The following is a 16,192-nucleotide window of genomic DNA, read 5'->3' on the forward strand; positions in this document are numbered from 1 at the left end:
CATTACATTAATCAAGGCCCCTTTGCTGCCTCGGTGTTGGTCTTTGCTTTTCATTGCTTCCCAGGGAACAAACATCCTTCTATTTTCAGCTGTTATTACAATATCCTCTCTGTTGAACCTACAAATATACTGAATGGTTTCCATGGATTACATTTCCAGGATCAAATTAGTCACCTCCTGGTGTTATACAAAGAGGCACCTTAATCCTATCAGCAAACCATCTGCAAGTCTTAGGATAGGATGTATCATTTCTGGGAGGGCCATCTAGACACAGTATAGCCCTCTTGGGTTATATGGATTCTTAGAGCTCTGGTCACACAAACTGAAGCCTCCAGTCTCGTCCGCACTCATTTTTGGCTCATGTCTTTCATCACCTATGATCCTCTGGTCTGGAGACCGCACTTCCTCTAACAGGTGTACCTGCCTTCTGACCAGGTCCCATTTCCTTGGGGTCCAGGTGGGGAATTGCATGGCGCCATTCTGACGACCCTGAAGAAAGCACATATGGCGAGCTGCGTCTGACCAGCAGAATAACAGTCGCCACACGCTAGATTCTTCTCGTATCACACTTTATTGGAGTACAGCTTGGTTAAGGAAAGATGGAAGGAAGACCCCGCAGCCTTAGCGGCAGCTGCCTATATAAGATTCGGGGTACTGTGCAAGTCTCTGACTGGTTCATATCGAAAGCATAGCTACACGTCGCCTTCGGACTGGTTACTGCTCTAAAACCTTGTTAGCATATCTCAACGCATGCGCACTGGCTACAGGATGGATGACTCAGCTTTTTCTATCCTGCTTTGCGGCAACGCTTTGCCGCGCCCCACAAGCACATGTGGCCCCGCATGTGGCCCCCAGTCCTGGATCGTCCAGAAATAATATTCAGTGTTTTGAGACCAGGAATTTAGAAAGTCAAGACCTAAACTAAGTGGCAAACACACAGTTGAGATCAGGGCAGGCTGACAGTTTGAAACAAGTTAGGTAACATTGGCGATAACCAGGGAATGGTGATGTGAGCCTGATCCTAGAGTTTGCTGCAGCTAAGGAACCCATAGATGGCTCTGTGGAGCCCATGCATGTGGACGGTTTAGAGTTCTCTTGGAAGGTTCTTTGAGTGCTGGTGCAAGCCTCACTAGACCAGAGTGGCACAACTGTGCTTTTGCTGGGAACCACTACTGGGTTTTATTCATCTCAGCCATTGTTTCCCTATCTAAGGCCCACCCTCACCTCGCAGGAGGCCTTGCATCCTGCCCTTGGACTCATCCAGTTGTGTTGTACACGGAGAATCCCTGTGATGACGGCTCCTTTGTCCTTTGATGAGATAGCTACTCTGCGTCACCATCTTGATGGCTTTGAAAGACTCTTAGTCATTTGAGCCAAACCCCAAAGTTGGCCAGTATCTGGATCTAGCTAACTGTACGCTTCAAACACATATGTTTCCTTAAATTAGATAGTTTCTTGACTGTTTCTCCTGCTGTAGGCATCATCTAGAAATTTGTCTTGACCAGATTTGCCCTCACCTCCTCTCCACAGGGCCAGCCTTTTTTGCGCAGTCGTGGCTTCCTAGAGGGCTTCTTTACCACCTTCTGTCTTTCTCAGACAGCCTTATTAGGGTTTTCGATGGCCTTACTTCTCCTAGGAGGCTTCTCCTGCTAGCCCCTTGTCTGTACTGCCCTGATCGCAACATCTCCTGCCCTGATTTTTCATGCAAGAGAAGGAAGAATACCTTCCCCAGATCCTCTTCTTGGGAGAAGGAGAAAGGAACTCACCTTTCTTTATTCTAAAGGTTTGTGACTTTCATATATATTCTCCAATTTAAAATATTTGAGACTCCTCTCTCTTTTTGCCAGCTCTCTCATAACTGATACCAGCATATGAACAGTCATACCTGGTCCCGCTTCCAAGTCAACAAACTAAATTTCTTGATGACAGAGGCCATGTCTCACTCATCTTTGCAGACTCACCCATGTGGTACGTACCCGATTCATGTTTATTGAATGAATGAATGAGTAAATGTGTAAATGGAGAAACTGGGGTATCAGCATGAATTTTAAAATTCTGACTATAAATTTTTTGATCGGGGTTTTCAAAGTCAATAATCTTCTTTGTCACCAATACTTAGAATGTAAGTTCTTTTGAAAAATACAAAATACAGTTACAAATAATGTTTGCAAAGGTAACATTAATGACAATAATATATTTTCTGTTTGGGAATAAGTCCCTTAAATAAAAAGATAAATATATGGTCATATTTTAAGATAATTACAAGGATAAATATTGAAATAGCCATTTGCTCCATAAATGTGATTCAAAATTCTATACCAATTCTAAGAGGCAAATATAAATGCTAATGAAAATAACCATGAATTTAATAACTTGGTATAAGTGCACTTTGCTATGGACAAATGCAAGTCCATTCAGATGGTAATAGAAATTTTGCTGTGATAGGTGGACTTATATCCCTGCAAAAGGGACTTTATAAATATATAGGTTCTGACAATTTACAGAAATCAATTATACAATAATTGAGTAAAAATTCAAGTTAATAATCAATTATGTGCTAAGTACAAGTTCTCAGAGCAGGCAAAAGGTTAAGGTGCTCCATGAATTTTCACTTTCACTTATAAGATTTGTTTAAAATCATAGTTTTTAGGTCTAGAGGGTTGATTTTGTGTGACATGTATAATATGAATGGTGCAAAGATACCTAATAAAGGTAGGGATACTTAACCAAGTGATGTACATTATATTTAGATTTCAAAACTTAGGGAGTTCTTTTCCATCAATAAAACCAGTCACATCATATAAAAAAGGTTAGTAAGGGCTTCCCTGGTGGCGCAGTGGTTGAGAATCCGCCTGCCGATGCAGGGGTCACGGGTTCGTGCCCTGGTCCGGGAAGATCCCACATGCCGTGGAGCAACTAAGCCCGTGAGCCATGGCCGCTGGGCCTGCGCGTCCGGAGCCTGTGCGCCGCAACGGGAGAGGCCACAGCAGTGAGAGGCCCGCATACAGCAAAAAAAAAAAAAAAAAAAATTTAAAAAAAAAAGGTTAGTAAGAACAGCTATAATTAAATTGTACTTTAATTTGGGGAAATGAAATTCAACCTGATAGAAAGTTTATGATAAGCCTAATGCTGAGTCAGAGAGAGAAAACCAAAGTGCTTCATGGAATCTGCTGATTTCAATTTTGCCAAGATTGTGCTGATAAAACATCCAGTTTGCTGCTAAAGCCAGGCATGGTCGACTGAGACAGAAAGGGTGTGTCTTGTCCCTTAGGATGGGGTCACTATTTTAACTGTGCGTGAAAGGAAACCACTGCCTATGGAGTAGAGGATTGCATACTAGCAAAGCACAAAACTCACCATCTTGGCTGTTTTGTGCTATTTTATAAGCTTTAATAATACTAAAATCATATACAGGTAAATTAACTTTCAGCTAGCTTAGTAATTGCAACAAAGTAATATTAAAATAGCTTTAGCATATTTCAAAAGTAAATGCTACAAAGTGAACTTTTGTTAGAAACGAATAGACCAAAGACAAAATCCTCTCAGATTCTGAGAAATAATATTGAGAGTCATTTGCTCAGCCACATACAGATTGCTGTTTGCTTTTGGCGGTTTATAGACATCGTACTGATCTTTGGCATCCGGAGAAATAGGCAGGAAGGGAGAAAGGCCATCTGTTTACTACCTGCCAGGTAACTGTCAGAAGATTCAGGATTGTGTAAGCTCCTTGACATCAGAGCCTTGGCCTGTGTTGGTTAATGAGTATCCCCAGCTCATGGATTTAAGAGCTTGGTAACCATAAGTTTGGTTTCTACATCATTTGCAAATATTTTCTCCCATTCCGAGAGCTGTCTTTTTGTTCTGTTGATGGTTTCTTTTGCTGTGCAAAAGCTTATGTTTGCTTAGGTCCCATTTGTTTAATTTTGCTTTTATTTCTTTTGCCTTGGGAGACTGACCTAAGACAATATTGCTATGATTTTTGTCAGAGATTGTTTGCCTATGTTCTCTTCTAGGAGTTTTATGGTGTCATGACTTATATTTAAGTCTTTAAGCCTTTTTTTTTTTTTTGCGGTACGCGGGCCTCTCACTGTTGCGGCCTCTCCCATCGCGGAGCACAGGTTCCGGACGCGCAGGCTCAGCGGCCACGGCTCACGGGCCCAGCCGCTCCGCGGCACGTGGGATCTTCCCGGACCCGGGCACGAACCCGTGTCCCCTGCATCGGCAGGCGGACTCCCAACCACTGCGCCACCAGGGAAGCCCCCTGTAAGCCATTTTGAGTTTATTTTTGTGTATGGTGTGAGGGAGTGCGGTCACTTCACTGATGTACATGCAGCTGTCCAGGCTTTCCCAGCGCTACTTGCTGAAGAGCCTGTCTTTTCTCCATCGTATGTTCTCTCCTCTTTGTCGAAGATTAATTAACCGTAGGTGTGTGGTGCACGTTGTTTTTTAAGAAGTGTTTCTGAGCATTAAGAAAGGGCCATGTTTCATTAAAGCAAGGTAGTGTGTCTCTAGATTAAGGAATCCTAAGAGTGCTTAGAAGAATGTCTGTAGATCAAAGTTTTGGTCAGAAAAAAATTGGGGAAGGAAGCTTGACGACTTCCCCTTTTTATAAAAAAGAGCAGGTTAACACAAAAGTTAACCGCCTGGGAAAGCACTCACGAGCAAAATATGTAATTTTTCTGTCTTCAGAAGTCACAGGATATACCTTCAGAGGCTTTGTGATTTTACCCGGTTCTCCACGCCACCCGTGGGAGCTGTTTCCAGATGGTGAACACTCACAGCTACTATTTAGGAAGTGCTTATTCTTGATGTCAAGTGCCTGGCGTTCAGTAAACACCAGTTCCCTCCCTTCCTTCCTGCCCGCTTGGAGGAGAATAACAGAGGTGATCACAGAAGCTTCACAGAGTGGAGTGATTTTTGAAGTACTAAAGAAGTAAGGCCACAATTAGAGCAAAGGGGAAGACATGTGTAAGGAGAAGGTGGCATGTGTCTTGTGAGAGAGGAGACGGTCTGATCATTTGGGAAGGGTTTTAGGGGCCATTCTGGAAGTATCCACTTTTCTCACTGGCCTTCTGCCAGCAACCACTTGGCAGATGGTAGGCCTCTTGCTGCTTCTTTACATGGCTTTTCCTCTGAACATACACACCTCTAGGGTCTTTCTCTCTCGCTTTGTCCTAATCTCCTCTGTTACAAGGACACAGGACATCAGTCAGATTGGATAAGGGCCTCCCTAATGTTCTTATTTTAACTTAATTACCTCTTTCAAGACCCTGTCTCCAAATACAGTCACATTTTGAGGTTCTGTGGGTTAAGGCTTCAACATCTGAATTTGGTGGTGGAGGGGACACGATGCAGACCCTAACACCTGCTCAGCCTTTAAAATATTTTTTCCTTTTTAAAAAAAAAAAGAATTCAATTCATGGGCTTCCCTGGTGGCGCAGTGGTTGAGAATCCGCCTGCCGATGCAGGGGACGCGGGTTCGTGCCCCGGTCCGGGAAGATCCCACATGCCGCGGAGCGGCTGGGCCCGTGAGCCGTGGCCGCTGAGCCTGCGCGTCCGGAGCCTGTGCTCTGCAACGGGAGAGGCCACAACAGTGAGAGGCCCGCGTACCGCAAAACAAAACAAACAAAAAAAGTGACATTTGAGCGAAAACCTTAAGGATGGGAGAGTGAACCACGGACAATTCCAGGCGGAGGAACCTTCTAGACACAGGGACGTGCTGGTGCAAAGGCCTTGAGCAGGGGCGGCCTGGTGCTCCAGGCACAGTGAGGGGGCTGGAGGAGGAGGAGTGAGAAGCGGAAAGGCCACCAAGGGGAGAAGATGAGAGGAGGGACCCCCATGAGGACCCTGGGGCTTTCAGCCTGTGGGCGGAGTAGATAAGAGCAGACTGGCTGCTGCCTGGGGAAGGGCTTTGGGATTGGGGTCGGGCAGTGCAGAGCAGGGAGACAGGAAGGCTATTGCACACATGGGCAATGGTGGCTTCCAGCGAGGTGGGGACGTGTGCGCCGCTCTCCGTGTGTGTCACTTAAAGGCAGAGCCAGCCAATCAGGGGCCAGCCCTTTGGAGGCTGTGGTTGTTGGCTGTCTTCTGGCTCCTGGTCTGGAATGTCACCGGGGCTGGACCTCGGGATAGATCAGGAATTTCCACCCCCGGGGGCGTTGGAGGAGGGATGGGGTCAGAAGCCAGCAGGGATGATGCCTGGCTGTGAATGTCTCTGAGAAAAACTTGCCCTTTCGCCCCTTTAAAAAAAAGGTTTAAAGGAAAATGAAGAACAAGAGGCAGCCAATCTCAGGAATTCCACCCTTGCAGCTTCTCTCAGTCCCTAGTCCCCTGGGCTGGGGTCCCTGTTCTCTTTGGAGGTGCCCCGGCCTGAGCTCAGCGGGGGATGTGGATTCTGGCCAGCATGACAGAAGCTGGTCACTCGTGCTGTGCTTGGGCGAAAGCATGATGGGACCTCAGCTCCATGGGCCCCTGATGGGCAGGGTGGTGGGGGAGGCCCTGGGACTCACAGGTCAAGGGCAAGGAGCTCTGGCTGATCTCCAGGATGGCAATGCCTTAGCTTTCTTGAGCTGCCACTGCGTGCCAGGCACTTTGCATACATGGTTGGACTGCATGATGTTTCTTCCCTTCTGAGAAACTGGGATGATTAATTTGGGGCTGGGCAGCCTCCGTCATCTGTCAGTGATGGAAAACTTGACATACTCCAGCACTGGAGGCAGTGCTGTTCGCCCAAGCCAGGCTTACCGGTTCTCAAGAAATGACTTCCATAAAGAGAAGAAAGTTAAGTAGAAGGACTCTGCCACTTCGATAGAACTATGAATCTTGCCTGGGGGTCAGGAGTGGGTGTCAGAAGGAAATGAGTTCTTCAGGGTAAGGTGTGCTTTGATTTTACGTATTTTAGGACAGAAGCTGAAGCCTAGAGTAGGACCCCCCCCATACATCACCTCCCACTTTCCTCTCCTGCTACAGTGTTCCTCCTCTCCCATCCCCACTTCACCCCCTGAAAAGCCCAGACAGTGGAACTTGATCCTCTGAAGCACTGAAGAGGTGGTTATACTAGGTGCAACCCCCAGCTCCTGTCTCCTCTCCTCATCTGGTGCCTAGAGGGTGGATGTCACCAGTGCTTCTGTCAAGACGTCGCTGCTTCAGTGCCTCCTTGGGGCCTCTGGTCCTCGGCTCTGGGCCCCTCCTGTCTTTACGTCTTGCTTCCCCGTGCAGCCACTGCAGTAAAACATTTCTACCCCGGGACCTGTCAATATTCTGACTTCCTTGTTTATCATAACTGCCTGTAGGCCACAGATAACAGGGGTGCCTGGCGGCCACCTCAGGGTGATTTCACATGCGAGTATGATACCAGCCGCACATCCAAAAAAAGCCTCAGAATGAATGTCAACATCTCAAGTCTCTTGAGATTGACCCACAGTAAAACATCGTAAAGATCCATCTTTCTGAAGCCCTGTTGACAGCTGCTCATGAATGATCTTTTTTTCCGCTCTCATATGCTTCCGCCCCTCCCCCTCCCCCAGTCTGGCCCACTGGGCTGCCTTTTCTTCTAGCCCTCGCTTCCTCCTCACTCTCAGCTGCTTTCTCTTCCTGGTTTAGTTTTTTCTTCTGCAAATGGTTTCATTCTTCTCTTCTAACTAATTCTGAAAACCAAGTATACTGAAATAAATGCTTAAGCAAACTACAAAACATTAAACAAAATAACCACAAAATCAACCAAACCACAAACAGGGCGCTGAGCCAGCTCTCGCTATTAAGTTGCAGGTTCCACCGCTACTGCTGGCACCACGGATACGTTGGTTAAGATTTGTTCCTTCGTCAAAAGATAAAGACCAGTCTTATCTTAGGAAAATGGACGCCAAACTGAATCGGGGCAGAAAAGGGTCACTTAGAAAACTTGTTGAAAACACTACTTCCTGGTGCTCCATCATAGACATTCTCCGCCGGGACCAGGGACCTTGGAATGTGCATCCTCACAAGCCCCCTGGTGATTCGGAAGCGGTGGTCCGTGGACCCTTTCAACGGGGGACAGTCAGATGGGCGGCCATCTCAGGGGACCCCTCTTCAAACCCCATCTGGTCAAGTTTACTTTATTGGGACCAAAGACCGCTTTACTGGTGCAGCTTCCTCACCAGATCCCACCTTTCAGCCTCCTGGAGAGCAGGTCTCGTGGGACATTCTTAAAAATGAGAGCTTCTAGAATCCAAGTCTAAGGATGCCACGGGCCGTCTTCAGGGTGGACCTACCGCCGGACCCAACCCGTTTAAATGAAAAACTGGATTGCACGGCTGTCTCTCTGGCCACGTTGCTTGTCACACCTCCGTTGTTACGTTTTGCTAGCTGTGGGGTTGGAAGCTTGTGGTAAAGGACAGAAGGGCCCTCCTGTCACCGTAAGGAAATCCCCACTTAGATGTCACAGGCCCAAGCGTGTGCCTGACCAGGACAGTCTAGCTGGCTATTCTTAGCTCACCTAATCTGAGGACGACCGGGCACAAGTCGTTGGTTGGCTTTCCTGCTACCGGATGCTCAATTACAGAGCCTCTCAGAGCACCTCTGCCCCCTTAAACGCCTTCACTACTTCTTCTAGTGCCTAGTTCCTGCAGGAGCTTTACTTCCTAGCGCCTCCGGAGAGGGTTCACACTGCGCTCTGGTCGTGGGGCAGCCTTGCACCAACCAGAGAGCCTGCTGGGTTCCCAGAGGGAGTAGGAAAAGCTCTCTGCGTTCTGCTCTGTCCGAATTCTCCAAAGAGCTCAGAACCAGGGCTAGAGGGTCCAGGGAAAACTGCTTTGAGCAACTGGAAACTGAGATGGCGTTGATATCAGGCACTGGCTACGCAAAAAAAAAAAAAAAAAAACAGGGTCACGGTGCAGATACAGAAATAGCCAGATCTGCCCTTTGGCTGCGTCTGGGAAAATTTAGGCTGCGTTGGCGCTTGTAGGTGCCGAGGGGTGGCCCGCCTGCTTCATGTGAGGACCAGTCCTCTGTCTTGCTGTTTAAGAGGATGTGCTTCTCACAGTGGAATACTCCTACCCTCAGGATGTGCCGGGGCATCTCCGGCATCTCTTACGTCTGGTAAGTACTAACATGTGCCCGTGAACCTGAAGGCCCTTTCACTGGCCGCCAGAACCCACCGGATTGAGGGCAGAGAGACTGGGCTCCCCTGCTCCCCAGGGCACTTTCATGGGCCCATGAATCAGTCCAGAACCTATTCATAGGGCCAGCTGAGGCAGCCCCTCCATCCGCACCTCGACAGCTGGGCACAGTTGCAGCCCTGGATCTGAACAATGCAACCGCAGGGCCTGGTTGCTCTGCCTTTGCCCCAGGGCTGTGGAGCCTGGAGAACCTCACTGTTGCCCTTGTGAAAAAAAGGATGTTTCGGCCTCATTCCACCCCCTAGTTGCTACGGCATTTGGCGTGTCAAACAGTCACTCCACATTAAACGGACACTGTCCCAGGGCGGCGGGACAGATGAGTTCTGGTATCAGCTGACATTCTGGACATGCAGTCACTCCTTCCTGCTGGTCCTCAAGCCTTATGTCCAGGTCTGGGTCACTGTCCTCGCCACTGAGTTCTTGCTTGAGGCCCCCGTGCTGTCTTCTGGAAAACTGGCCTCCGTGTGACATCTGGGTGACGGAGGAAGAGTTCCTATGGCGTCTCTGCTCAACCTCTTCGTATATAATCAGATGCCAGTGGCTGCTCGTGGGGCGAGGTGTCTCCAGTGCCAATGTGTCCTAGCTCTGGTTTTATCCAGCTAGGATGCCGGTTGGCACATGGCCCGAGGAGTCCAGTCTGGGAGGGCCTCACTGAGGGGTACTCCCTTTTCTAAATGGCTCCTGAGATGCAACAGACCCCTGAACCAGGGAAAAGTGTGTAAGACAATGGCTTCCTTGGATTTCATTATCTCAGGTGTCATTCCACAGTGGCAAAGTGAATAGTGTTTGTGCTTTTCTTTTCTTCTTTCTTTTTAGAACAAGAGTAAGGGAGTTCGAATTTTTATTTATTTATTTATTAAAAGTTTTGGCTGCGGTGGGTCTTCATTGCTGTGCTCGGGCTTTCTCTAGTTGTGGAGAGCAGGGGCTACTCTTCGTTGCGGTGCGCGGGCTACCCTTCATTGTGGTGTGCGGGCTTCTCACAGTGGTGGCTTCTCTTCTTTTTTTTTTTTTTTTTTGTGGTACGCGGGCCTCTCACTGTTGTGGCCTCTCCCATTGTGGGGCACAGGCTCCGGATGCGCAGGCTCAGCGGCCATGACTCACGGGCCCAGCCGCTCCGGGGCACGAACCCGTATCCCCTGCATCGGCAGGCGGATTCTCAACCACTGCGCCACCAGGCAAGCCCGTGGCTTCTCTTCTTGCGGACCACTGGCTCTAGGTGCTCAGGCTTCAGTAGTTGCAGCACGCGGGCGCAGTAGTTGAAGTACGCAGGCCCTAGAGCACACGGGCTTCAGTAGTTGTGGCGCACGGGATTAGTTGCTCCGTGGCCTGTGGGATTTTCCTGGACCAGGGCTCGAACCCATGTCCCCAGCATTGGCAGTCAGATTCTTAACCACTGCACCACCAGGGAAGCCCCCAATTAGCACTATTAAAATGCTAAAAGATGATTAGGTTTAAAATATTGACCATAGAATTGCAATTGTTTTCAGTTAGTATATTTAAGTCTCATACTAATGGCCTAAGAGGAAGAGTGCTTTCTGAAATATCTTCTCTATTTTAAAATGATAAATAGGGAGGACAGAGCATGGATAAAGGATATTCTTGAAAGTAAGCCCAGAACAAATGGATCAGAAAGATTTAATGGAACTGAAAACAGAACCAGATATGTATATTGAAAAGGCTCAGTGTGCCAGGCAATATCAACGGTAAGAATATTACACTGAATCCTATTCTGTCAAAAATAACTAAACACATAATTACAAAGATAAAGGGGGAATTTCATACATTTTCACACACTAGCAAAGAAACAGAATTCTGACTGAACTCAGACATTAGAGTTGTAGAACAAAATGCTCAAAGACAGGGGAACAAAGTCTAAATCCATTTTGAAGATGAGAAGTTGTGATAAAATATATATTGTAGTGCAATATGTTGTTAGTTAATGAAAACAACAGAAGACATTCTGAAATATGCAGAGACTCAGAAAACACACCAACCATGTACTCTTCTTTTAAAATTACTTAAAGACATACTTCAGTCAACACAAAGATGGATCAAAAAAGGAAGTATGGAGATACCATGGCAAGAAAAGACCAGTGGGGAAACTTAAGTAGTAAGAACAGAAAACATTAATATTGTTCTCATGAATATGGATTATCATAACACAAATTTTTAATTTTTGCTTTTGAATTATGTTATATGATATTTGACATGATTATAATTTTTATATAATATTAAAATAGCAAAATAATGACACAAATAATTGAATAAAATTAAAATAATTAATACAGAGTAAAAGACAGAAAAATTAATAATGATAATGAATATCCATATTATTATACAGTGGACAGACAGGAATTAGGGAGCTGGTGGGTACAAAAGTGACACACCTTGGCTTAAATATGTGGCACATTAAAATATTTTATTTTTGGCTATGACATTGGAAGAATAAATTAAAAATACATTTGGAAAACTTGCAGGTAAATAGAAGAATTACTGTTACAATGCTTTCCAGAAAAGAAGATGAAAACAAAGAAAATGTAGACAAAAAATACGAACATATTCAAAAGAGAAAGAATATAATGATAGAAATAAGACCAACTATAAACAATAAATGCAGTAGATGACTTCTTAGAAAAATATAAAAGTGGAACTGATTCAAAAAGCAGTAGAGTGTTTTTCCTATGTTTTCCTCTAAGAGTTTTATAGTGTCTGGTCTTACATTTAGATCTTTAATCCGTTTGGAGTTTATTTTTGTGTATGGTGTTAGGGAGTGTTCTAATTTCATTCTTGTATATGAAATTAGAACATACACGTAACTGTCTGGTTTTCCCAGCACCACTTATGGAAGAGGCTGTCTTGCCTCTTGCTGTCTTGCTGTTCTTGCCTCCCTTGTCGTAAATTAGGTGACCATATGTGTGTGGGTTTATCTCTGGGCATTCTATCCTGTACCGTTGATCTATATTTCTGTTTTTGTGCCAGTACCATACTCTCTTGATTACTGTAGCTCTGTGGTATAGTTTGAAGTTGGGAGCCTGATTCCTCCAACTCTGTTTTTCTTTCTCAAGATTGCTTTGGCTATTTGGGGTCTTTTGTGTTTCCATACGAGTTGTAAAATTTTTTGTTCTAATTCTATGAAGAATGCCATTGGTAGTTTGATAGGGATTGCATTGTATCTGTAGATTGCTTTGGGTAGTAGAGTCATTTTCACAATATTGATTCTTCCAATCCAAGAACATGGTATATTTCTCCATCTGTTTATGTCATCTTTGATTTCTTTCATCAGTGTTTTATAGTTTTCTGAGTACGAGTCTCTAGTCTCCTCAGGCAGGTTTATTCCTAGGTATTTTATTCTTTTTGTTGCGATGGTAAATTGTTTCCTTAATTTCTGTTCTGAAGTTTCGTTGTTGGTGCATAGGAATGCCAGAGATTTCTGTGCATTAATTTTGTATCCTGAAATCTTACCAAATTCATTGATTAGTTCTAGTAGTTTTCTGGTAGCATCTTTAGGATTTCCTATGTATTGTATCATGTCATCTGCAAAGAGTGACAGTTTTACTTCTTCTTTTCCAATTTGTTTTCCTTTTATTTCTTTTTCTTCTCTGATTGCCATGGCTAGGATTTCCAAAACTATGTTGAATAAGAGTGGCAAGAGTGGACATCCTTGTCTTTTTCCTGATCTTAGTGGAAATGCTTTCAGTTTTTCACCATTGAGTATGATGCTTGCTAACACTTTTTGACATAAACCACAGCAAGATCTTTTTGACCCACCTCCTAGAGTAATGGAAATGAAAACAAAAATAAACAAATAGGACTTAATTAACCTTAAAAGCTTTTGCACAGCAAAGGAAACCATAAACAAGACAAAAAGACAACCCTCAGAATGGGAGAAAATACTTGCAAATGAAACAACAGACAAAGGATTAATCTCCAAAGTATACAAACAGCTCATGGAGCTCAATATCAAAAAAACAAACAATCCAATTAAAAAATGGGCAGAAGACCTAAATAGACATTTCACCAAGGAAGACATACAGATGGCCAAGAGGCACATGAAAAGATGCTCAACATCACTAATTATTAGAGAAATGCAAATCAAAACTGCAATGAGGTATCACCTCATACTGGTCAGAATGTCCATAATCAAAAAATCTACAAACAATAAATGCTGGAGAGGGTGTGGTGAAAAGGGAACCCTCCTGCACTGTTGGTGGGAATGTAAATTGATACAACCACTATGGAAAACAGTTTGGAGATTCCTTAAAAAACTAAAAATAGAACTAACATATGATCCAGCAATCCCACTGCTGGGCATATACCCTGAGAAAACCATCATTCAAAAAGAGACATGTACCACAATGTTCATTGCAGCAGTGCTTACAATAGCCAGGACATGGAACCAACCTAAATGTCCATCAACAGATGAATGGATAAAGAAGATGTGGTACATATATACAACAGAATATTACTCAGCCATAAAAAGAAATGTAATTGAGTTATTTGTAGTGAGGTGGATGGACCTAGAGTCTGTCATACAGAGTGAAGTAAGTCAGAAAGAGAAAAACAAATACCATATGCTAACACATATATATGGAATCTAAAAAAAAAATGGTACTGATGAACCTAGTTGCAGGGCAGGAATAAAGATATAGACATAGAGAACGGACTTGAGGACATGGGATTGGAGGGGGAAGCTGGGGCGAAGTGAGAGTAGCATCAACATGTATACACTACCGAATGTAAAATAGTTAGCTAGTGGGAAGCAACAGCATAGCACAGGGAGATCAGCTTGGTGCTTTGCGATGACCTAGAAGGGTGGGATAGGGAGGGTGGGAGGGAGAGGATATGGTGACATATGTATGTATATGGCTGATTCACTTTGTTGTACAACAGAAACTAACACAGTATTGTGAAGCAATTATACTCCAGTAAAGATCTATTTTTTTTAAAAAGCAGTAGAATGTCTGAATAGTCTAATCACCATGGGAAGACAGAGAATGTGGTCAATATTATCTCCCCAAAGTACTCTAGGCTATATCATTTTAAGAGCTGGTTAATTTTAAATGCTGTAAACTATTTCAGAACATATAAAAAGGTATAAAGTTTCATGAGTTATTTTACCAAGCTCAGCTAACTCTAAATCTGACTATGGCAATATATGAAAACTTACAGAACTATTCCATTTATAAATACAAATGCAAAATCCTGAAAAAATATACTCTCTGCAATGGTATATTGAATATATAACAGAAACAAAAATAAATTCCACACAAATTTAGAATTCAGCTTAGTTTTGTTTTCATAGTGGTATGAGTATAGAAATTCTGAAACTATTATTGTTGTAGTTTAGATTTGAGCAAATGAGTAAACATACTGTTGGAGAAGAGAGACACAGATATTGCCTGGAGGAAAATATGGAAGAAGCCTGTGGTGTTGGATGGGAATTAGAGGGATATAATATTCACAAGTCATGGGATTATCAAGGAATGTTCTCTGTCCTGGGATTGGGGGACCTGGCAACATACACCTCACTTGATTTCTGAATTGCTGTGGACCCGTGACTGCTATGTGCTACCCACTTCCCCCTGTTTGAATGCAAGTGTCTACAGTGGTTATTCTGTATCATCATTATATTTGGAAAGTGGGGGAGACTAACTTGTCCTTCAGTTCACAGGTCTTTGGTTCCAGAGGAGGTGCACCTGAGGGGACACATCCAATGAACCACATCTAAGGAAACTTATCTCATCTGAACCTGATTTAGATGCTGAGGTCCTGGACTTTGATCCAGTGCTGCAATGAGTGAGACTTCTTGGGGGTGGGGGTGGGCGGTGAGTGTCCTTTGCATGGGGGAAGGATGTGAATTGCTGTGGTCAGAGGGTGGGCTATGGTAGGGTGTTTCTGAAGATGGTGGCAACATTTCTTCCCAAGCAACATTCCCTTTGAAATGTGACTTTGACATTCATCTCATCAAGAGGTACAGCCTATTTCCCCTCCGTTTTTATGGTTTTTTTTTTTTTTTTTTTTTTTTTTTTTGCGTTACGCGGGCCTCTCACTGTTGTGGCCTCTCCCGTTGCGGAGCACAGGCTCCGGACGCGCCGGCTCAGCGGCCACGGCTCACAGGCCCAGCCACTCCACGGCATGTGGGATCTTCCCGGACCGGGGCACGAACCCCTGTCCCCTGCGTCGGCAGGCAGACTCTCAACCACTGTGCCACCAGGGAAGCCCTCCCCTCCTTTTGAATTTGGCCCAGTGATTTGCTTAGACCGATGGTATGTGGCGGAGGTGACACTGCAAGCATGAAAGGGCTTAATCAATACGATGTGGAGCAAAGACAAGGCATCCACGTGGAGGACTGCCTGAATTCCTGACCCACAGAATAGTAAGCCATAAAATGACTGTCCTTGAAGCCACTAAACTTTGGGGTCACTTGTTACACAGCAATAGATAGCTAATACACTATCAAAGAGTGCTGGGGTCATTTCAAAACAACTCAGGAACCAACTTGAAGAGATTCTCACTCACTGAAGATAAGCAATTTGAGCAGCAATAAAGATATTAACTGCAATGGTCTAGAGCATATTAAATATATTTAAATCCATGAGCTCAAGATACGTTAAAGGAAAAAACCTCCTTGCTTCTCTTTGGAGGCTATTAGGAAAACAGTTCATTCATCTGAACACTTTAAATAAAGACCCATCATTTATCTTGCATTTCCTATACAAACTGTATTTCAAGCTAACCAAATATTATTGAAGGGAAGCTCTTTGCAGAAGAATGCTGACTAATAAATATAGAATGAATAACAGAATCTAAATATCATCATTTTGGGGACTTCCCTGGTGGCACAGTGGTTAAGAATCCACCTGCCAATGCAGGGGACATGGGTTCGATCCCTGGTCCAGGATGATCCCACATGCCGCGGAACAACTAAGCCCATGCGCCACAACTACTGAGCCTGCACCCTAGAGCCTGCAAGCCACAGCTACTGAGCCCATGAGCCGCAACTACTGAAGCCCACGCATCTAGTGGCTGAGTGCCAC

The 16,192-nt window shown here is 44.6% G+C and overlaps 1 protein-coding gene and 1 long non-coding RNA gene across 5 annotated transcripts in view; one reads left to right on the top strand and one right to left on the bottom strand.

Annotated features, from left to right (window-relative positions):
- The window catches only part of LOC136793634 (uncharacterized), a 69,566-nt gene that overhangs the window by 28,293 nt on the left and 25,081 nt on the right, over positions 1–16,192 (top strand). For both annotated transcript variants that reach the window (XR_010839242.1, XR_010839243.1), the window contains exons 2-3: positions 1,848–1,968; positions 14,820–14,951. This is a non-coding gene — a long non-coding RNA (uncharacterized lncRNA). The remainder of the gene's footprint in view (positions 1–1,847; positions 1,969–14,819; positions 14,952–16,192) is intronic.
- SP110 (SP110 nuclear body protein) overlaps positions 10,778–16,192 on the bottom strand; it is a 49,233-nt gene continuing 43,818 nt past the window's right edge. Inside the window, exon 22 of one of the 3 annotated variants that reach the window (XM_067027133.1) lies at positions 10,778–12,926. In XM_067027133.1, the coding sequence (XP_066883234.1) occupies positions 12,879–12,926 (48 nt within the window). In that variant the 3' untranslated portion in view covers positions 10,778–12,878. The remainder of the gene's footprint in view (positions 12,927–16,192) is intronic. The other 2 variants (XM_067027131.1, XM_067027130.1) reach the window with 2 other exon arrangements.

Source organism: Kogia breviceps, chromosome 2, assembly GCF_026419965.1.
Source record: "Kogia breviceps isolate mKogBre1 chromosome 2, mKogBre1 haplotype 1, whole genome shotgun sequence".
NCBI classification, from domain to species: domain Eukaryota; kingdom Metazoa; phylum Chordata; class Mammalia; order Artiodactyla; family Physeteridae; genus Kogia; species Kogia breviceps.